Source organism: Punica granatum, chromosome 5 (genome assembly GCF_007655135.1).
Source record: "Punica granatum isolate Tunisia-2019 chromosome 5, ASM765513v2, whole genome shotgun sequence".
NCBI classification, from domain to species: Eukaryota; Viridiplantae; Streptophyta; class Magnoliopsida; order Myrtales; family Lythraceae; genus Punica; species Punica granatum.
The window spans coordinates 21,811,074-21,834,629 of NC_045131.1; the positions used below are offsets into that span (position 1 = coordinate 21,811,074).

At 39.8% G+C, this 23,556-nt stretch overlaps 1 protein-coding gene and 1 pseudogene across 1 annotated transcript; both read right to left on the reverse strand.

The window, feature by feature from the left end:
• Positions 1 to 5,400: 5,400 nt before the first annotated feature.
• Positions 5,401 to 7,108, reverse strand: LOC116208295 (ankyrin repeat-containing protein BDA1-like). The gene is made up of 2 exons (XM_031541655.1): positions 6,455 to 7,108; positions 5,401 to 6,319 (listed from the first exon to the last, which is right to left on the reverse strand). Exons 1-2 carry the CDS (start codon positions 7,025 to 7,027, stop codon positions 5,537 to 5,539), a joined length of 1,356 nt encoding a protein of 451 aa, XP_031397515.1. The 5' UTR covers positions 7,028 to 7,108; the 3' UTR covers positions 5,401 to 5,536.
• A 9,566-nt stretch (positions 7,109 to 16,674) lies between these two features.
• On the reverse strand, positions 16,675 to 16,818 carry LOC116209731 (annotated as a pseudogene).
• Positions 16,819 to 23,556: the final 6,738 nt, after the last annotated feature.

Sequence of the window (23,556 nt, forward strand, 5' to 3'; positions counted from 1 at the left end):
TCTCTCGGCCTAATGCCTTAGTGAAAATGTCCACTAATTGATACTTCAGGGAGATATGAGCAGTAGTGATGGTGATGGAGCAAATATGATCTCGAATGAAGTGACAATCAATTACAATGTGCTTGGTCCGTTTGTGAAATACCGGATTTGCAGCAATATGTAAAGTTGCTTGGTTGTTACAAAAGAGCTTAGTAGGTCGAGAGAATAGGACACCAAGAGAAGACAACAGACTGTGCAACCATATTACTTCACTGACCGTAGCAGCCATTGCCCTGTATTCGGCTTCAGCAGAAGAATGAGAAACAATGATTTATTTCTTCGTTTTCCAGGATATAGGATTACCTCCAAGAGTGATGAAATAGCCAGTTACAGACCGCCGTGTTATTAGGCAACTAGCCCAATCAGAATCACAAAATGCAGAAAGCTCACCGGAGAAAAATGTCTTGTCCAGGCGACTATTTGATGTAGCGCAATATTCTAATAGCTGCATCCCAATGATCCGGTCGAGGGTTTTGCATGAACTGAGTTAAAATTTGAACAAAATAACTAAGCTCCGACCTTATTATTATGAGATAAAGAGGCCATCCGACAAGATACCATGTGAGATACCTCAATGCTGAGGAAGTATGTAAAAGCCCTAAGTCTTTGATGTGAAAACATGAATTGAGATATTCCTTGAATGAGAAACAATGTCTAGACGAGTTCGCAACAATGATAAGATCGTCCACATAAACAAGTACTGCAAGGAACACCGTACCTCTAGAAAAAATGAAAAGCGAGTGATCCACTCCAGATTGCTTGAAGCCAAAGGCATATAAGGCGTCAGCCAGTTTAGAAAACCAGTTCCGAGATGCCTGGCGGAGCCCATATAGAGACTTATGAAGCGGACAAACTTGTCCTGGTTGGACAAAGCAGAGACCGGGCGGAAGAGACATATACACTTCTTCATGTAGATCACCGTGAAGAAAAGCGTTATGTACATCCAGTTGATGAATTTTCCATTGCTTGACAACTGCAACAATAAGGAAACAGCGGACAGTCACGAGCTTTGCAGGAGCAAAAGTTTCGTGGAAGTCAATTCCTTCAACTTGCGTGAACCCTTTTGCCACAAGACAGGCCTTGTATCGCTCAACAGATCCCTCAGCTTGTCGCTTAATTTTGTAAACCCATTTGCAACTAATGGGTTTCTTGCCAGGAGGTAATGAATTAAGAGTCCAGGTCCCATTTAACTCGAGTGCTCGAAGTTCCTCATTCATTGCTACCTGCTAGCTAGGATCTCGAATTGCATCTTGATATGTCTAGGACTCTGTATCAGAGTCTACAACAGCCAGAAAGGAAACATATTTATCAGTAGCATTTGAATAGGACAAATATTGTTGTATTGGATAAGACGTTCTTAAGGAGTATGACGGAACATGTTCGACCAAGAGTGGAGGGGGTGATGTGTGACAGTATGGCAAATAAAATCTTTAATATGAGTCGGTGGTCGCCGAATACAATCTAATTGTCGTATGTGTGAAGAATCATATGGGCCGAAAATAATGCAATTTTCTTTAGGATTATCCGTAGCTGGGTCGCTGGAACTTTCTGAAATTAGACCGGACCCAAGCTTGGAGGAGTTCGGATATTGAGGCCCATGTAGAAAAGGAATCGGGTAGCGTGTCAGGCCTGTTGAAATCAGGTCGCGTGTGAATTCGCTGGTTGAAGTCTGGAAGGTTGAGTCACGCTTCATATGATTGGACTCCTGATGCTGGGCCTTATTTAGGCCATGTCCCAACCCAATGGGCGACTGATTCAAAATAACTGGGCCGGTTGACTCCCCTGTCCAGTAACCGACTGGAAATCTAATAAAGATGGATCAAAGAAAAATGGTATGTCTCGATTATTGTTGTACTGATCTGCAAAAGGGAATGTGTCCTAGTAGAATTTGACGTCTCTTGATATAAAAATTCTTCGTGACTCTAGGTCAAAGACTTGCCATCCCTTCTTTCCATAAGGATATCCAACAAAAACGCACTTCCTTGCTCGTGCTTTGAATTTCTCCTTTGACATTGGTCTAATTTGCGCATAACATAGGGACTTGAAAATTCGTAAATGTGAGTAAGACGGAACCTTTCCAAAAGTCACTTCATAAGGGTTCTTGCCTTCGAGGAGTAGTGTCGGGGTAATGTTAATAAGGTAGGTAGCCGTCAGAATGCATTCTCCCTAGAAGTGAGCTGGAAGTGGTGCTTGGATCAATAAGGCCCATGCCAAATTGAGTATATGGTGGTGCTTCCTTTCTAAACGCCTGTTTTGCTGAGGCGTATCCATGCAAGAGGTCTGATGTATAATACCATGTTGCTAGAAAAAATCTTGCAATTCTCGGGATAGAAACTCCGCTCCATTGTCACTACGAATAATCTTCATGACCCGATTAAATTGATTTTTAATGAGATTGCATGAATTAATTAAATAGCACTTAGCTTTCGATTTCTCTCGTAATAGGTAAACCTTGGCTGAAGTCATCAACGATTGTTAGAAAATAATAGGCCCCTGAGTAAGACCACGCTCTATATAGTCCCCATATATCCACATGCACTAGTTGAAATAAAAAACTTTCTTTATTCATACTATATGGAAAATAAGACCGAGTTTGTTTAGCCTTGTGACAGACCTCGCATTTTTTATTACAAGTTCATCAACTGGAAGACCTCGAAACGAAACATGATGATATTGAAATCTAAGCCTCCTATGTCACACTTCATTTGTCTTGACAACTGCAACTAGATTTCATTGATCTTGGATGCCGCACATTTCATATAATAGACCCCCCTCAGCACTCACGATTCCAATCATTCTCCTCGCACGGCCTGTATAAGACACAAGTCATAAGTGAATATTACTTGACATCCCATCTCATCCGATAATTGTGACAAAAAGATTTGATTGCAAGTGAAATCCGAAATCCATAATACTCTAGATAAATTAAGAACTCCACCAAGATGCACTTTGCCAACTCGAGCAGCTTGAGTTGTCTTTTCATTTGGGATGAAAACGGGTGAACTTCCAATAATTGAAGATGCATCAATTAAGTAACTCGGGCAGCCTGTTATATGTCTAAAGGCGTCAGTATCTACAATCTAGTCATTGTTACAAGCAACAAAATTACTAAAAAAGTTACCAATCTATATTTCGGCTTCATCATCACATCCGTTCATCGCTAGAAGTCGATGAACCTGCTGAACTTGCGCCTCCGAAAATGCAAAATTACTCTGGGGTTGCAAACCTCCTGGGCTACTGCTGTTGGTTGCCATTTGGACAACATGGGCCTAATTCACACAGCCCGACCCAACAAATCTCCCGAGCTTCTTTCCTGTATTGGCCCTGTTCATTCGGTCCTCCCAGCTTCTGTTATGCTGGTGTTCCCAGCCCCCTTTCTGCTGCTCCCAACAATTAGCGTATTCCAGCACTGGTTGTTTTCAAGCTTGATTATCTCCAAAAATCGGTCCCCCGTGGAGTTTCCAGCAGGTATTTCTAATATGTTCGAGTCTGTTGCAATACTCACAGTGATGGCGATCGTTCTTTTGCTGGATTTCCTTCCCCCTTTTGCCATCTATGTAGCAGGTTCTGGTCTCGTCTCCTGAGCACGAGCTACCATCCTTTACCGTTCATCATGAACTACCATATGAAAGACTCGATTAAGTGAAGGAAAAGGCTCAAGATTAAGTATGTTCGACCCGACTGTTGAAAATTCGAAGTTTAAACCCATCAAGAATTGGTGAGCTTTCTCCTTCTCTCTTTGTGCAACTCGGGTTGCTCCAATCACGCAAACACATGCACAGGTACAGCTAGAGTCTTCAAGTAGTTAATCCAGCTCATCCCAAAGCCCTTTGAGCAATGAGTAATATTCCGAAGGAAGTCTGCCTTCATGCCTCAAGAGACATATTTCACACTTCAATTGATAAATATGAGTTTCGTTACCTTGGGAAAACCGTTTGTTTCAGGTCATGCCAGAGAACTCTTGCATTCTCGATGTAGGCAATGCTAGGTTGAAGGTCTTTCTCCAACGTGTTTGCGATCCATGTAACGACCGTAGAATTCGCCATTACCGATAGAGCCCTATTTGGGTCTCCCTCTGCTGGTTCAAGGAGGGTTCCATCAATGAATCCTATTTTGTTTTTCGCGTGAAGAGCTATCCGCATCAATCGGGACCATGTGAGATAATTATCCCCGTTCAACCTGCAATGATCAGCTAAATCCCAGTGCCATCAGATGAAGTGACAGTGTAAGGAGAAAGGAGTGCAGTCTACTGTGCTTGATTCCCTCCATAGGCTGCAGTGGTTGCAAGAGTTTGATCAGCAGACATATTGTCTAATGTTGAAAAAAAAAATGAACGTGATGAGCTCCCCCTTAGGCCAAGAGCTCTGATACCACAATAACTTTGCAAAAGAAAATTGAATGGATAATTGTCTCTCAATCTTCATTACTGATAAGAACGTATACATATAGGACAAACACAAGAAGAACCTCACAAAATCTGCTATCAACTAGGAAACTATAATTAACTAGCCCAAAATATAGCTATGTACATAATGACACAAGATGCTCAGAATATTTAAGATAATTCGAGAATCGTAATAATTACATGGTAAAATTTTCCGGAAGAATTTTGACCTTGTTTTTCTTTGTCATTCTTGGTTTTTTTGAATTTTTTTTATAACGAGGGGTTCCAAGTTTCGCTCTTAATCCCCACTGTTTACTTAAGCACCGTACTGCTTGAACACCCTGCAAGCTCACGAAACAGATCAATCCAGCCACATAGGCCACGTAGGTGGTCCAGTAGGGAGTATTCTCCTGTATGCTTTTTAAAGTGACTTGAACTTAGAACTTTCCCAAGGAAGTCACACACATCTTAACCACCAAGCCAATCCTATTGAGTTATTTTTTTGAATTTTGATTGAATCTAAATTGTAATATTATGTACAAATTTTTCAAAGACAACAAGAACACTCCAGTTAGAGGTTTAACCCAAGAGAAAGATGTTTCCGAAGTCGGCCCTTCAATAAAAAGAAGAAAAGTCTTCGATTCAAGTGAGTGACTGCACCATGCTTATTTTTTGGTCAGGTCAGTGTTTATCGTACAAAATTTTGAAGGTTGGAGGGAAATCTAAAAGCACCTCTTGACTCGAGGGCAAACTACATTTCTCTTATCTCAAATTAACTAAAATTGACCCTCGAAGCTCTTTATTACGGGAAAAGTACCGATTAGGCCAAAGCATTTGCTTGCTATTCTCTTTTAAGATATTGAATGTTCTGATAAAGCAATTGATAACTGAGAAATTTCAAAGGTTCAATCAAATCATATATACATGCAATCCAAGTTTAAATCTTTCTCTAAAATTAAACTGGTTGTTCTGTAATGGACCCACCGAATATAATTATATTCATATAGATCTTGCACATGTACGCACTTAACATACAGATATATATACTTGAGCAAAAAAAAAAACAAATACATACACACACACACATATATATAGCGAGGAATTGCTCACTGATCATTTTCTAATCCAGTCTGATAGAGCAGCCATTAGGATGGGTAGAATAATGGAAAGGGCAATAAAGAATAAATTGGAGAAAGTGGTGGCAGTGAGGGCAACCATTGAGGTATTATACGTCGCCATTAGCGCAAATAATGCAATCCTTAGCTCCAACAGCAGAGGAAACCCGGTTGTCAGGTACGTGATCATCTGAATAGCAGCAAAGAACCCGAGCGAGTTGAAGAATAGGAAGAGGATGTATGAAACAGGATTGAGGTTCTGCAGAATTGCCTGTCCAGCCTTATGTGATTGGGGGAAAATCTCGTTTGATGAGGTGTTATTCGTGGTGCTGTTAAGAGGCCCCGAGTTGTCCTGCCACAGGCCTCCTGGGGGCTGAAGCACTGCTTGGTAGGTGGCGGTCGTGATAAGGGCAGCCACCACTAGAAGGGCGGTCCTCACATCATCTGGGGAGTCCCGGTCCTTCTTGAATTTGAAATATTCGAACCACTTGTTCTTATCGTTCCTGAGGTTGAGTATCACTTGGAGCCACCACAGAAAGGTGCTAGTTTGTCGGCCATTGTTTGATGGAAGGTTAGAGGCCGCCCTATAGTCTGGTGATTCAGTGGCTATCCTCACACCCGTAGCTCCAGCGAGAAAAAGGATGTCACCGATTTCCTTGTCTCCTGCTTCGCTTGGGAAAACCGATAGAGCATCGAGAGCAGTTAGGCCCATTTGGTTCACTGCGTTAACTTCCACCAGCTCCTTGTTCATTGTCTTCCCATTTAGAATGAAATCTATTACCTGCTCATAAATTGCCGGTTAATTAGACCAGCGCGAGTAAAACAGACGGCGAAACAGAAGAAGAAGGTGCGATTGTTTCTCAGCTGCTTATGAAGACTTTCTCCTGAACTTTATATTTTCAAATCATGTACGTACCTCGTACTGCCTTGCTGAGACTGCGAGGTGCAAAACGGTATTGCCTTGTGCATCCTTCCGATTCAGAAAGCTCACTCTGTTAGTACACTTCAGCTCTTCTACCAGCAAAGTGAAAATCTCAAACTGTCTGCTCTTCACCGCAAGGTGGAGTGTAGTCTCTTCTCGGGCCGTGACTTCCTCGATCGATTCCGGACAAGCCGAGAGCAGCTCTTTCAAGACCTCGGCTCTCCCTTTGAGAGCTGCATAGTGCAGAGGAATCCTTCTCTCCTTGCCCTTTGAAAGGCACAACTGAGGACTTATTTTCAGCAGCTCCCTTACCATCTCGAGGTTCCCCTTGGCCGATGCTATGTGTAACGGCGTGAGACCATCTGGGTTAATCTCTTCCGGTAACTCGGGCCTCAACTTTAAGATCTCGCATGTGAATCCGACTTGACCAGCTAGAGCAGCGACATGTAATGGAGTCTGTCCACCCTCTAGAATTGCGGTATCGAGTATCAGAGGATCATTTTGAACAAGGGAGTGCAAGTACTCGATGTTCCCCGTACAAGCAGCTTCAGATAACCTCATATCCATTTCTTATAGATAGATACCTTCTATGATGTGTCCAACTGCGAATAGATTGGTAAGTCATCTCCGAGGAGAGCTATTAGACATCTACTGCTATATATTATGGGCGCATTAGAAACTTTGATGGTTATGAAAATAAAATAAATTTAGTCCTAATATTTGTCTACAGCTTAGTCTGTTAGTTGCGAATAAATTATGGTAGTTTCATTTTCTTCGAAGTCAACGTTGTGGTTTTTAGAATGTTCATCACATTTCATCAACTAATAGCGACATTTTGAAAAAATTAATGTTAAATAGGCTTATCCTTGTCTTTATATATATATATATATATATAAGAGCTTATCCTTGTCTTTTTAAATTTAAAATTACTGTTACAACTTTTGACTTTTAATATGACATTACAATTTGTTGACAATTTATTTCTTTTAATCAGTAAGAAATTGCTTGGTAATTAACCAAACGGAAGATGAGTTTTTAATCAGTGTTCTATCTGATGTAGCTTAGAATAACAAATCATTATAAGACAACTAAAAGGCTATGGACATCATGTATATTACTAAAAAAAAACGATGAAAACATTCTGGCCCCATGCTGGTGGCTATGATGGTTGCCAAACCGCCTTGTGTGATACTTTATTTTCTCAAGTCCTCGTCAAGTGAGTTGGCAAATATTCCGAATTTTTTCTGATGAATAAACATAAGAGTATAATGCAAGAAAATCTCGGTAACCTATCAATTTTGATGTTTTGAAATTGTGACAGCTGGAGGTGTTTGAAGGGTTCTAATCCCTCCAAAAATCTTTATAAAATTCTGCCAACCAAGTGTTTTAAGGGGATTTGCAACACTTTCAAACTTTTGAAAACTCTCAAACCCCCAATTCAAACATATGTATAATTTTGGTATATAAGAGTTTAGGTTAAAAAACTATCTCGGAAGGAGTGTCTTTTTGTTACACATGAGGAGGAAAATCCAATTTGTTCGACTAGTTTAAATCCATGTATTTCGTACTCAATTTAGAAATTATTAAATTTCTTTGTCAAAATTACATCAATATTTCCTCAAAACAATTTTCCCACAAAAGCTGAGTTGGAATGGATTATAACGATCTAGGTCGACTTGTTTTTTCCTTTCAACATTTGTTCTTGAACCGGCTATGAATGTTATAAAAATCAATACATATTCTAGACCTAAGATTTTCTTTTCATTCAATTTTTATAAATAATTTTCCAAATAAAACGCGTGATTTCATATTTTCTTAGATTTAGCACATCAATGAAGTGGCGCCAGTGGGTGTGACAAGTCATCATTTAACGGTGGAAAGGTGACGGAGCTAAATGGCATGACAAATTTGAAAACAAAATTAAAACTATGCGATTTTACAGAAAAATTTGAAATCATGTGATAAATTCGACAAGAAAGTGAAACCAATTGGTTTTTACTGCAATTTACATAATCAATAATATACTTAGATAAAATCATTGTGTTTTATAAAATAAATATATACTTCATTTATAATTTTTCTATCATAGATTATATTTAATATGTAATTAAAAAAGAATATATTTGATGGTGAGTAATTATAATACTTTAGATTTTGGAGATTTAGGTTTAATTTCATATATGGAATCGTATTAATTAGAAGTCTCTATTAGATTTTTATTTTGTTATTTCTCTCACTTCTTAGAGTTCGCTTAAGAGTGCAATGGAAAATGAAAAATGCTTTTTAATGAGTTTTTTAAGCATAATCAACATTTGGTTAAATACTCCTACACATGATTTTATGCAATTTTAGCAGTTGCAAACATGATTGTTAAGGGTTTAGATTCCGCATGAAAAAGTTAAGAATAATCTAATGGGTTTATAAGAGATGTGGTATCATAACCTATCATATCAATCTTTTGAGTTATAGATGGATCCAATCACCTATAGGTCCAATGGAAATTTTACAATGATTTGATCTAGCATATAGCTATTTGTGAAATTTTACAACTTTTGACTTTTAATATGACATTACAATTTGTTGACAATTTATTTCTTTTAATCAGTAAGAAATTGCTTGGTAATTAACCAAACGGAAGATGAGTTTTTAATCAGTGTTCTATCTGATGTAGCTTAGAATAACAAATCATTATAAGACAACTAATAGGCAATGGACATCATGTATAGTACTAAAAAAAAAAGATGAAAAAATCCTAGCCCCCATGCTGGTGGCTATGATGGTTAGGGGTATTCAGTTTTGAGTACCCTGTTTTTTTCATGGTACCAAACTCTACCTTGTGAAGAACATGTTCCAAGATTTTGAAACCAGACCCCATTCTATTGAATCATGGAACCGGAATCTATCTAGAACCTATATTATCTCACAGGTTCCGGATACCTTGTTGGAACCTGTAAATTTTTTTGTCTCGCTAAATAAAATCGAAAATGTCTCATCTATAATTAATAATTACGCATAATATAATGTCGACATAGATTTAAATTAAATCCACAATACATCTACAACAAAAAGTAATATGTCTCATCAATCCATCTACAAAACTAAACATATGTAATATGATCAGGCCTCACCAGATTGGAAGACGCTACTTTGGACCCTTCCAAGTGTTGAAACGAGTAGGTGAAGTGGCTTATAAGTTGGCCTTACCAGAGGCAGCCCGAATCCACCCTGTGTTCCATGTGTTGATGCTCAAGAATTGCATAGGAAATCCAGACCAGCAGGTCACTCCGTTACAGTTGGTGGACTCAACCGGTCCAAATAAAACGCGTGATTTCATATTTTTCTTAGATTTAGCACATCAATGAAGTGGCGCCAGTGGGTGTGACAAGTCATCATTTAACGGTGGAAAGGTGACAGAGCTAAATGGCATGACAAATTTGAAAACAAAATTAAAACTATGCAATTTTACAGAAAAATTTGAAATCATGTGATAAATTCGACAAGAAAGTGAAACCAATTGGTTTTTACTGCAATTTACATAATCAATAATATACTTAGATAAAATCATTGTGTTTTATAAAATAAATATATACTTCATTTATAATTTTTCTATCATAGATTATATTTAATATGTAATTAAAAAAGAATATATTTGATGGTGAGTAATTATAATACTTTAGATTTTGGAGATTTAGGTTTAATTTCATATATGGAATCGTATTAATTAGAAGTCTCTATTAGATTTTTATTTTGTTATTTCTCTCACTTCTTAGAGTTCGCTTAAGAGTGCAATGGAAAATGAAAAATGCTTTTTAATGAGTTTTTTAAGCAGAATCAACATTTGGTTAAATACTCCTACACATGATTTTACGCAATTTTAGCAGTTGCAAACATGATTGTTAAGGGTTTAGATTCCGCATGAAAAAGTTAAAAATAATTTAATGGGTTTATAAGAGATTTGGTATTATAACTATCATATCAATCTTTTGAGTTATAGATGGATCCAATCACCTATAGATCCAATGGAAATTTTACAATGATTTGATCTAGCATATAGCTATTTGTGAAAATTACATATTTTTTAGTCTCTATATATATTTCATATATTAATTCTAATTTCATTATTTCCAAAATTATTATCTCTCAAACTAACATGAGCTGTTGGGGGACCTCGTACCCAATTCATGTAGACTTGTAAACTCATCATAGCGGGCCACCAGAAGTCCTATATGCTAGGAGGGCCTTTTTTAAACTCTAATGGTTATTCAATTTAAAATATACTAGTCGTTTTTGTCCGCTCGTGCGATCCCAGTGAAAAAAATTGATAAAATTTAAGTTCATTAAAATAAGGTGAAAAAAAAGATGTGATAAAAATGAAAAATATTATTTGACTTGAGATTCGTGTCTATATATATATATATATATTAATGCAGAATTGTGAAGGGATGTTTTATAATGCGCTGGTGGATTACAAAAAACACATACATGGAAGGATTTGGTGGGGTAACTTGATTTACTATATATATATATATATTGTTGCGTTATTATTTACTTGTATCTGAATCAATAATCAATAAATCGCAAGTAACTAGAATTACGATAAAGTTTTATTATACCTGCTCGAGATAGTTTTGGCTCAATCAATTTCCTTTATGAAAGTTAATTAGATATATTGTATGAAAAATCATAAAATTTATACCAAAATGAAGGGGGAAAAAATGAGATTGCCGTTTATATGAGAGAGGTATAGATATTAAAGGGCGAATGATTAATTTATCAACATTTGAAAGCTATTGATGCAACTCTTTGGGCCATGAAGGAATTTTCAGTTTGTTCAACATCAATGTTCTAGTTTTTTCAGAAGGTTAAGCACATTTCTTCAAGATAATTCTAGCATGATCACATGTCATGCTGACATCCGTGTGGGAGCCGATGGATGCGGTGCTATACTCAGACCCCATGTTGGATACAGCTCCCACCATGACCGGCGGTCATGATAGAGGAACTCCATTTCTTCAACCGTGTTTTCAAAAAATGACTCGTGGTCACCACCACTCCTTTTGACATCTTCCAAGCGACAGTAGTAGGTGCAACAGGTCAATCCTTTTCTTTACAGAATGAAATTGTTGGGGTGTCTCGTTTTTAGTTGGAAATTCGAAAGACCGTGAAAATCCGACAACGAGAATGAGATCGGCTGAAACGAAGAAGGGAGCTGGAAGTGGCCCAATGATGCGGCACAAGATAGATTGTCGAGGTAACGGACAGCACTATTTTATTGCTCAGTGTGATTTCATGTAATTTCTGAATGTATTCAAACGGAACATAGCTTGAGGATAGAACGTCTTAGGATATTTTTAGGATATTTTGGATATATATACGAGAGGGGTGATGCTTGTAAGAACACGTTATGATAATCGGAATCACTTGTTGGTATTCTTGATTCACCTTTAGGAGTCTTTAGATTTCGTGTAGCAAGAGAATGGCGAGGATTAAAAATTGTGAGACCGTTTTCCAGTTGAGTCTTGTAAGAGTTTTATGAAATACGAATTTGACTTCAAGTATGCAATGTTGGAAGCCGTATATATATATAAAGAAAAATAAAAATAAAAATAAAAAAAGGAATGAAGCATTTGAAATTCTATTGCGTTCGATTTGCTGAAATGGGATTCAGGAGTTTAGAATTGATAGACAATGGAATTTGAGGGGATTAAAATTGAGATTCTTATTCCAAATAATTGTTTGGTTGAGTCTCGAAATTTGTATGGAATGGAATCATAAAAATTTTAAAAAAACTAAAATGCCCTCCTCTATCAAAATAAAATATGAAATAACATTGAAATTAGAATTTTTAAATAAAAGCCACCCACATGGCCATTGCCCAACCTCCTCCCCAGAACCTCCGACGACCTCTGCCAGCCAGTCTTGGCACGGCTCTGGCCTCGCAGTGGCAAAATCTCATCGACAAGGGTGAGATTCGATCGGAGGGAGATTCGGCCGAAACCCTAACTCAACAAACCTCTCTAGGGAGAGACTCGTCGAGAGCCCCCCAAGTTCACCCTGGCCTCGGGAGGTTGCTGACCCCACAGCGAGGCTTGTCGCAGGCTAGCGACCTCACAAATGCCTCTGTAGTTTTAGAGGTCTTTGGGAGGTCGACTGCCCTCGATGAGCCTCGCCATGGGGTTGGCGACATCGCCACGTGGTCGCCCTGGGCTTGCCAGGGGGACCTTTGACAAGCCTCTCCCTCGTGAGGCTTGTTGAGTTAAGGTTTCGGCTGACCCTCTTACTGGTCGAGTCTCACGCTTGCCAATGAGATTTCGCCACGGCAAGGCTAGAGAGGTCAGTCAGAGGTTCACAAGAGGAGGTCGGGCAGCAACAATGGTTGCAGCAGCGATGGTAATGGCAACGGCGATGGCGTCGAGGGGTGGCTGTGTACGAGGGTTGTTTGGACTTTCACTATTGAGGCCTATTCCCCCTCATGTGAATCGGAATTCTGATTCCGCCCAACAGCTGATTCTGCCTAACAAAACACCACCTAACGGTAAGCTATTGGTTGTGGCCAGTGGCCACCGCCCACCTATCCGCGTCTGAAATATCAGATGTTCACTAATGTGAAGGGGGTGGGGCGGTGCTTGCGGCCGCCCCTCTCTCTTCCAATTGGCAATCAGTCTCTTTTCTGTTTATAATAAAAATAAGAAAAAAAAACCATTTCTTATCCTCAACCTTTACTTATTTTTTGCATTTTCGTTCAGATCTTTTTTTTTTCAATTCTATCCTAAACACTACATATATTTGTTCGTTTTTCTCCTACCATTAATTTTTTCATCAAAAAAACTATTTTCCATCCAAATATTTTTGAATGTATTATTTTAATACAAATTAATTTTGAAAATACAAAATAAATAGATAAAAAAAGAAAAAATGTAATCAAGAGATCCCAGTCACCGATTCCAGGGGAAGGATTTGGATCCCTCAATTTTAAGGGTGGTGGGCCCCGCCGGTGGCCAATCCTCCCCTCCAAGGGCCACAAAGTTTCATTGGATTAACTTTGTTGCAGTTTTTAGTTTCATTTTGTTTTTATTTAGTTTAATTTTAAATAAATAATAATAATTTAAAAATTGCATGCACTAAGCGGCCATGCAGGAGTTACGTCATCAAAACTTCATAGACTTAGCCAAAAATTAATAGTTTATATATTATTGTTACAGAATAAATTAGTTTTATGTCACATTGTTACATTTTTTTATATTATTTTATCAAAGTTTTACATTAGCCATAGGTTTGATACTATATGTGCAATTTTTCCTATTAATATTCATAACTAAAAGTATTAAACAATATTTCTACTGAAAAAAAAAGTATTAAACAAATATGATTCCAGTACATCATTAAAATTTCAGGTATTGAAATTTCTAAATATGCAGTATTTTAGATTGATCGTTTCCTATCTTAAAAGTAAATATATATACATGAACTTTCAAACCTAAATAAATGAATTCTAGTTGCCACTACACATATGAGGTATAGAAACAGATTTTAGAGATATTAAATGTCTTTTTCTAAATTAATCTTTTAATTAAAAGAGGGTATAGAGCGGTCACAGCTCTCGATAGATAACTAAAAGGTTCCTGGTTCGATACTCAGCGTAACTATTCGTGCCTCTTTATTATTAAAAGGGAAATTTACCTAAAATGGTCCATGGTTTACCCGTTTTGTCAAATTTATCCTATGTTTTTTTTTATCAAATCTATCACATGGTTTACTTTTTGCATCAAATCTATCACGGCGTTATCTTTTCTGTCGACATCTAACGTCGTGCTGACGTGGCGCCCCCGTGGCAAGTGTGGCCCACTATCCCTCCACGTGCCACGTCAGCACGATCGTTAGATGTTGACGGAAAAGATAAAGTCGGGATAGATTTGATGCAAAAGTAAACCATGGGATATATCTGACAAAAAAAAGTATGGGATAGATTTGACAAAATGGGTAAACCATGGGCCATTTGGGGTAAAAACCCCTTATTAAAATTTTCATTTTATTGTACTAGGCCTCATGCCTCCCATATAACCCGAAAAAAAAAATTTGATCTTTGACTTTTAGAAATAAATGAAATATATGACTCTATATACAATGTTATTTGTCTCTAAATCTTTACTTTTAGGAAAAATATAAATGTTTCTCCATATGATATATTGTAGTATAATTAATTTAAAAAAAGTTTTTTATTAAATTAAAAAGTAAAAAAAATATGGTTAATATTTGAATAGTAGAGATTAACTTATACAACTTTAAAGTGTACTAATGTATAGACATTAACATAGAGTTGCTAAATTGAGTTTGAAACAGATGTACAACTTTTTTTTTAGGTTATTCTAAAATATAAATATAAAATGATAATGATCTACTTAGAAAATAAAAATTATTATAAGTTATAATAAATAATAAAAGTTGGAAATTTAGACCCATAAGGAGTATGGGTGCATTTGATAAGGTAATGTTATCCTAAAACGGAGGCTAAGAGTTCGAATGTCTTTGTTGTAACATTAATTGTGTTAATGGGTTGATTTTGGTTCGTTGACTTGATTTCACCCACTTGGTTTCGTTGGAAAATTTCGCTTTCTGGTAGTGTTTTACCCGTAGGAATAAAAAACATCTTGAAGCAACTATATTTATTTCTACTCTTTCGTAAGAGAAGAGGAGTAGAAATAGAAAGAAAAATCACCTACAAAGTATATAGAGAAATTACTGCCACGATTTGGCTTACTTTTAGACCTAATTGATTTGTTTCTAGTTGTACTAATTAGAAGCATAAAAATTTGTTTCAAACTTATCTCTAAGGCCTATAGAGACGGCAGCAAGAAGGTCAATGGATTTATTTGTTTTTAAGATCATAGGAAGATATAATACTGTTTCAAATTTCAATAACTCATTTGTATTTTAGTAGTTTTAGTAGAGTGGACAAGGGCTCGACCCGACTGAGAGCTCCCCGCCGACCCTCGACCCCCAAGGCAAGGTGGCTTGAGCCCGCCCACCTCGCAGGAGGAGTCGAGGGCTAGCGGGGGAGCCCACAACCTGTTTCGAGATTGAATAGCATGGGAAGAGGGGAGGAGAGTCGAGCCAACTGGAGGCTACCCTTTCGGCCCTTGACCCCTCGGGCGAGGCGGCTGGACTCAAGCCACCTTGCTTTAGGGCTTGAGGGACGGCAATGGAGCCCCTAGCCGGGTCGAGGGCCCAATCCTCTTTCCCTGTTTTATGATAGAAAAATCGGGAAAGAGGGGAGGGGGCCCAACCCGTCTAAGGGCTCCCCTGCCGACCCTAGACCCCTTAGGCAAGGTGGCTACACTTGGGCCACTTCGCCCGAGGGGTCGAGGCTAGCGGGGGAGCCCCAGACAGGTCGATGTCCCCTCCCCTCGTCCCTCAACCACTAAAGCGAGGTGGTTCGAGTCCAGCCACCTCGCTCGAGGGCCAGAGGGGGGAGCCCTCAGTTGACTCGGGTCTCCTCCCCTCTTCCCATGCTTTTCAATCTCAAAACAAGGGGAAAGGGGAGGGGCCGCCGGAACCTCGACCCCTCCCGCAAGGTGGCCGAACTCATGCCACCTTGCCTTCGGGGTCGAGGGCCGGCTGGGAGCCCTTAGCTAGGTCGGGCCCTTGTCCACACCCCCTCTTTCCCCAGGTTTTTCAAAATAGTTTGGGCCAATTTTTTTTTTAAAAAAATTATGGATCTTTTTGAAAAATCGATCGGGTTAAGAGGATCACTCGTCGTTGTTTTATTGGAACTTAAAAATCACCAGGTCATGTTGGTAGTCGTTAGTTGCCATGTCAAGAATCATGAAGAAATTGAAGATGGATAATATATTTGGCCTAATGTAGGTGAAATGCTACAAGATTTGAGAGTTTATGCTAGATTTTGGAAAATAGTAAAGTTCATGAATTTTGGTGTGATTAATCCGATTTAAAAAAAATACTACTTAGACACATCAACACCACATAAGAATCACGTCATCATAACTTTACAGTGTTAGCCTAAAATTAACAATTTGCATATGATAGTTACAAAATAAATTAATTCTGTCACAGTGTTATAATTTTTTCATGTTATTTCGTAGCAACGTGTTACATTAGCAATAGGTTTGGTAAGATATGTGCAATTTTCCTATTAATATTAAAGCACTAAATAAATGACTTCAATAAAATAAAAATTATTGAAATTATGAATTGAGTAGGGGCCGCTTTGCCACAAATTATGACGTAGGCTCGACCACTTGGACCGACCTTAGGTTGGCACCCCTTCCGAGTGCAGTGAAAATAACTAGCCTAGCCCATGAACCTTCTTGATTGCCCATTGAGCCCGTTCAGGTAAGTGTGTTGCTCCATGGTACGAGCCCTCAATTTATGCTGCATACCTGCTCCCGTCCTTCCTCAGTTGCTCGGTGGGGAATGGATGATGAATCCCCGCCCAAAATAAAACGCTCACCAGTGGCGGTGGAAACGAAGATAGTCTCCTACCGTCTGTAACTGTTATAGACGGGTTACAGATGGAAAAGGCCGTTTGTAAGTCGTTTATAATATTAATGGACAGATTACATACAGTCGTGGTATAGACCAGTCTAATCCGTCTCTAAATTTACAGAAGGGGGAGGCCTGTCTCAAATATTTAGAATGACTGTTTTTGGGACGGTGTGCTATCCATCTGAAATTCGTCTCTAGTATGGGGTTAGAGACGGATCTTAGATGGATATGCCCATCTCGAATTGACTGTTTTCTAGTAGTGGGAGGGGAGACCTTTCTTCTCTACTTTCCTTTGTAATACTGCAGTGCCCCCAAACTTATGATTAAACTAGAGTTGCCGTTAACGTTCCTCCCCAGCCATTAAAACGGATAGAACCTGAGCAGGCAGGTTATGTCCCAACCATATCTGAGATAGGTGAGCCCTGTTGCTGGGTCAGTATTCCATATCATCTGGAGCCTGCCATATCTTTGCTGCATACAGACATGTAGCAGGTCAAGACCAAGCAAGAGTCGGTGCAGTGTCCAGGTGAAGCAGTTCATCATTCAGGTGGACTCTTTAACCAGACAGGAATATGGTCTCGATGGGCTCTGTTCGTCTGGTGTTGAGGCAAAGTGGTCCATGGTTCGGATGGATGGAGTTGTTTCTCAATGAGCTCTGTTTCCACAGGTGGAGGTAGTTCGGATCTCACCTCTTGCTAGCGTTGTGCGGTATGCTTTTTTTCCTAGCTGGGAATTGTTTGGTAAGAACTGCATCATCTTCGCTAGTTCATTGACATTACTCACTTTCATTATTGTAAATTAGTCTTTATGTCCGGTCCATATTGTACAATATATTTTGTAAAAGAACTTTTGTTATATTTATTTATTAATATCAAAAGAGTGATTTCTGAGAATGTAGTTCATCATTCAGTGTTTGAGACATGATATTACAAAAAATATTATTTTATTTTGGCTATGCAATGGAGAACGAACTCTCATGATATCGCACTCTCAAGGTCCATTTCCAAAACTTAAAGGGCATATCAGTCTCCTTAAATAGGGAAAGTCATTATTCTTATTTTACAAGGAGTCGATGTCACTATCATTTTAACAATACATCACCAAACAACTTGATATCTCTAGAGGGGTTACATTCAAGACCACTAATTTAACAGGTTAACATTGCACTTTTCTAATGTGCACTCTTCTAATGAGCGTATTTATGATAATGCCACGACTGAAAACAAGAGGCAAAAGGAAGCTTTGGCAAACTGCAACTATTGCACCCTCACTCTTGTATTTCCAGTAAGTATTAGTAATATAACGGCTCATCTAAAGTTCTGAAATCGCAACCAAACTTTTACATACAGAGCCCAGTAATCTCACCACCGAGAACTGTCATTGCTAGCACCATGGATGTCCTTTGGGGAAGACTCCCTGTTACTTATCTGAATTGCCTGCCGACTCCACAGCTAGCCAAAGGGAGTTGCAGAAGTCCATCAAGCCCCCAAGTCTCAGATCCTCTGGGCAAGATACTCTCTCTACCATCTATATCTTCTATGAGCACACAACTGATCTGAACCCCTCGGTCTTCAATGCTATTCGATCCAATGACATCAAATTTCCCCGGTCATCAAATTGGAAAGGCGTTATGTCAAGGCAGCTATCTGTAAGACATCAGAGACATGCTCATTTCATTTCATGGGTCGTACCCCGACATTTCTTTCATGGAACCGATATTGAGGTACAGACTCCTCATCTTCGTCGCCGCTTTCATCTTCACTGGAATTGTCTTCAACATTATCCCATCGTACATAGTCTGGCGCCGAATGTCCCTCTGGCTTTGGAATTGCTTGCCACCCATTAGAGCTTACCTTCTTGCCCTGTGCCAGTGGAACGGTGACTTCAGGAGTGGGTGGAATGCTTGCAGGTCACGCTTCTTTATCAAGCCTTTATTCAGATGATTTGTGGTCACTCTCTACTTCAAGTGCAATGCCTTCAGCCCCAGATGTTGTCCTGCTAGTAATATCATTTCTCTCGACATTTTCTAAGATTGAAATGGTAACTGCTTCAGTTCCTCATTTCTCTCGACATTTTCTAAGAAGTTGGCATCCTCTCTTCTGCAATCTTCTGCATTTATATCTTCCTCCTCTTCTTCTAGCTCTGCTTCAGATTCAGATATTGGAGCCAATGACTTTCCTTAAGCAAAAAGAAATCAAATCCCTCACTAACATGAAAGAGAAGGTATACAAACAAATTAATGAAAGTGTCAATGAAGAATCCATCTATGATACTTCTCATAACATATTTTAGCTGCATCAACTTATCAAAAGAATATTTTAGCGGCATCTATCAGGAATTAGAAGAAGGGAGCTAGAAGAGAAATACTCTGATTGGCTCTGATATTGCATAACCTAGCTAATAGAACCTGAGGACACTGCAAACACTGAGACACTAGAATTTGGTTTTTCCATTTGTGGCTCTCATACATTTTCGTTTTTTTCCCCTTTTTTTTTTTACTCAGGTATTGCTGAAGACCCATGAAAACCCCTTGCCAATGGGAGAAGGTACATCATGCATCATTTGCAAAAGTGTGGGTGGCCTCTAAGGCCCCCATATCAAGAGAGGATCGACCCAGCGACCTTTCTTAGTTTACAATTAAGGGCAAGTTGTTCAACCGTATCCGCAAAACATTGGAGGTTTGAAATGCATTTTCCAACTCCAATACTTCTTAAGGCTAAGACAAGTAAACACTATGCTTGTCACTCGGCATCTTTCAACAGACAACTCGGAAAAAAGCAAAGATATTGCAAACTCATAATTAATGCAGGTGCATTCATAGAAAAAGCTACCCCTGTGATAGTGTGACTGTGATATCATTCACAAATTAATTATTTTCCTAAAGTTGGATTACTCCCAAAAGACTATGAAAATTGTGAATAAATATCATAGAGAATCAGGAGATGTCATGCCAATTGTGTCCTCAGGAGGGCTTCAAGGTTCTATAGACCTCATAAGAAGGATTTAGTTCCATGAGCCTATTTACATCAAACAATGCTGAGTAATACTTCCTGAGGGTGACCAGAGCCTGTGCTCATGGCATCAGTGCTCACGGCATCAGTGCTCTCTTGTGTCAGCATCTTATTTTGGTCCATGGTCACTCTAGAGCTCTCAAGCAGGTCCCTAGGATCCCCCACCGCTTTATCAGAAAATGTCCTTGCAAGTCTCGAAGTACTATTCACGATCAGGTCAACAGAGTTAACTAGACGGCCCCAAGAGTGATGTTACAAGAAGTCTTGAGATTCCACTTAGAGGTCCCTAGAAGCCTTCAAGAAGGTCGGCAACACACGCATAGGCTCAAGAGGCCCAACACGAGGCCTAGGAGGGTTTCCAAGTCCCTGACTCATTGGGCTTTTAGAAGATAGTCAATATTGGATTTCAAAAATACGTCATGACTACAAAATGATGAACGGCTAGATAGATCGCCCTCCGCAACACATCTTCTCAAGCCAATGGACTCACAACTCAAAAAGGGGATTGTCTAGCAGGGCCCCTGAGCAGACAGCTCACCGGACTTCCAGAAGGTGGCCAATGTAGGGCTATAACAGCTCCCAAAATGTCCTAGCCAATGAGGAGCCCATTCGGTCGCTCTCTGGAAGTCATCTACTCGAGCCAATGACTCCAAAGTAGAAAAAGAGGCCTTTTCAGCGAGGCTTTCGAGCCGCTGGCTCATCAAGCCAATCGTGAGTGTCCGAAATCAGGCTCAGCCAACCCCAAGGGTTCTTGGACCAAGGAACACTCTTCTCATCACTCTCTGAAAATCAATTACACCTCCCCAAGTAGCTCCCGAGTGATCTCAGGCGGCTTCCAACAGACTTCCAAGGTCGCCCAATCATTGGGCCACCTGACGGTACCCAATATGGGGTCCTATGGATTCTACATGATGTCAAATGGATGAGGAGCCCCTCCGAGTGCATTCCATAATTCATCTTCTCGAGTCAATGGACTCTCGAAGCGATCACGATTCCCAACTTGGCCCCTGAAGCCAATTTCGACGTGGGATATTCCTAACAAGCTTCGTAAACCACCTAGGAACCTTCAGCAAGGCCTCATGCCACAAAATCTATAATCGACCTCGGTCAAGCCCTGGTCAAGTCCAGGTCAACAAAAGTCAACCAGTTGACCCCGACAGCATAAGATATAAAAACAACCGGAACAAGGCCAGGACGCACGGGGAATTGACCAAAGCATTTAACTTTGCTCGGATCATTCGAACAAATCTAAAATGACCCTGATATTGCATAACCTAGCTAATAGAACCTAAGGACACTGCAAACACCGAGACGCTAGAATTCGATTTTTCCATCTGTGACTCCGATACATTTTTGTTTTCCCTTTTTTTTTTACTCAAGTACTACTAAAGACCCATGAACACCCCTTGCCAATGGGACAAGGTCCATTCATGTATCATTTGCAAAGTGTGGTGGCCTCCAAGGGCCCCATATCAAGTAAGGATCGACTCAGCGACCTTTCTTAGTTCACAATTAAGGGCAAGTTGTTCAACCATATCCGCTAAACATTGGATGTTTGAAATGCATTTCCAACTCGAGTACTTCTTAAAGCTAAGACAAGTAGACATTATGCTTATCACTTGGCATCCTTCAACAGACGACGTAGAAAAAAGCAAAGATATTGCAAGCTCACAAATCAATAAGGCAGGTGCATTCATAGAAAAAGCTAGCCCTGTGTTAGTGTGACAGTGATATCATTCACAAATTAATTATTTTCCTAAAGTTCGACTACTCACAAAAGACAATATGAAAATTGTGAATAAATATCATAGAGAATCGGGAGATGTCATACCAATTGTGTCCTCAAGCGGACATCAAGGTTTTTATAGACCTTAGAAGAAGGATTTCGTTCCATAAGCCTATTTACATCAAACAATGCTGAGTAATACTCCTTGAGGGTGACTCGGGTCTGTGCTCACAGCATCATTGTTCCTGTGTGTTAGCATCTCATTTTGGTCCACCAGCGCTCTAGAGCTCTCAAGCAGGTCTCAGCCAGGATCTCCCACTGCTTTATCAGAAAATGTCTCAACAGGTCCCGGAGTACTATTTACGGTCGGGTCAACCGAGTTAATTGAACGGCCCCGAGAGAGATGATACAAGAAGTCTTGAGATTTCGCTTAAAGGTCCCTAGAAGTCTTCAAGAAGGTTCGCAACATGAGCACCGGCTCAAGCGGCCCAACGTGTTGCTCAGGAGGGTTTCCGGGTCACTGACTCATAAGGCTTCCAAAGGATAGACAATATCGGGCTTCAAAAAAACGTCATGACCACAAAATGATGAACAACCCAATAGATCGCCATCCGGAACGCGTCTTCTCAAGCTAGTGACTACAATTATAATCGGTTAATCTCTCACTGTCACTTATCAAATAAACTTAAAATGAATTCACACACCATCACACTCGAGGATGAGACTTCTTGTCCCTCGAGTTGTCATTATATAAAGACCGAATACAACACCTCTTCTGGGATGGCTCATGACCAATTCTTAATTGTATGTGCACAAACATGGCTTGCATGTCTAGGATAGAAACTTGTGTGACAAGCAATCTTGACAAATGATCCACCACTTGCCTGTTTTACTTTGTTTATTTTCGGTCGAGCCTGAACCCACAGAACATGTGCAACACAGGGTCTAATGCCCAACCATTGATCACGAGGTCTAACGCCTACACATACCAGGTGCCACATGGGATCCAACCTGAGTCATCCATCTCTATGCGAGTACGATCCAAGTAGAGGATGACTCAGATTGGGGTGCGTGAAACGGAGTTAGACAATCACCCGAGAGCTCGACCGATCCCGTGGCCATCTCGAGGACCATTCGATTCTCCTAGGACCGACCAATCTGATTGGATTCTACCCCGGCTCTCATGAGCCCATGTTGCATTAATTTCAGTGTCGGTCTTTCAAACTACTAGTAAGTATGAGCGAACTATTAGCCGAATGCAAACCGACGGGGATCCAATTGAAGTGTTCGTAATATATTGAGCGAATGGCCGAATGTTGAACCGATCAGTTGGTCCATGTCCCCAAGGATGAGTAAGCTTTACATTTCATGGTTTCAGTCCACATGGGGAACCGAACATCATGGCCCGATGAACCATATCGTGAGGACAGCAGACCGAACCCTCGACGGAAGGGTTTACCCCTTGCAGGCTCTTAGTCCGAATCAATTGCTTCTCAACGAATTTACGGTGTCAAACCAAATAAGACAAGCAAAACCTAATCAACATGGTAAACGACCTCAAAACAGCAAACCCTAGACAAATTAGAGTACCGATTGGGCGTGCAAGATGTAGGCCCAAATGTAATAGAATCCCCAAACTCGAAACTCCTAGTTCCGCAAGACCATATGCTTTAGCAAACTAAATGTATCTTATAACCTTAGACCCGAGTAACTCTCAAGCCCTCGACCTTGGGTCATAAATAGATAGTAGCAACTCCTTCTCACGCGCGCGTCATTCGTGTTCCCCTGGAAGGTGGATATTTTCAAGCCGTGCAATATGCACGATCGTGTGACCGCGATCAAGGTCAAGTATTGAG

What these genes read in the sequence shown, in the direction of transcription:
- LOC116208295 (XM_031541655.1), bottom strand. Translation starts at nt 7,027, where the DNA reads ATGGATATGAGGTTATCTGAAGCTGCTTGTACGGGGAACATCGAGTAC. An exon ending in TCTCAGCAAGGCAGTACGAG is followed by an intron (nt 6,320 to 6,454) that starts GTACGTACATGA and finishes ATTTATGAGCAG; the next exon opens with GTAATAGATTTCATTCTAAA.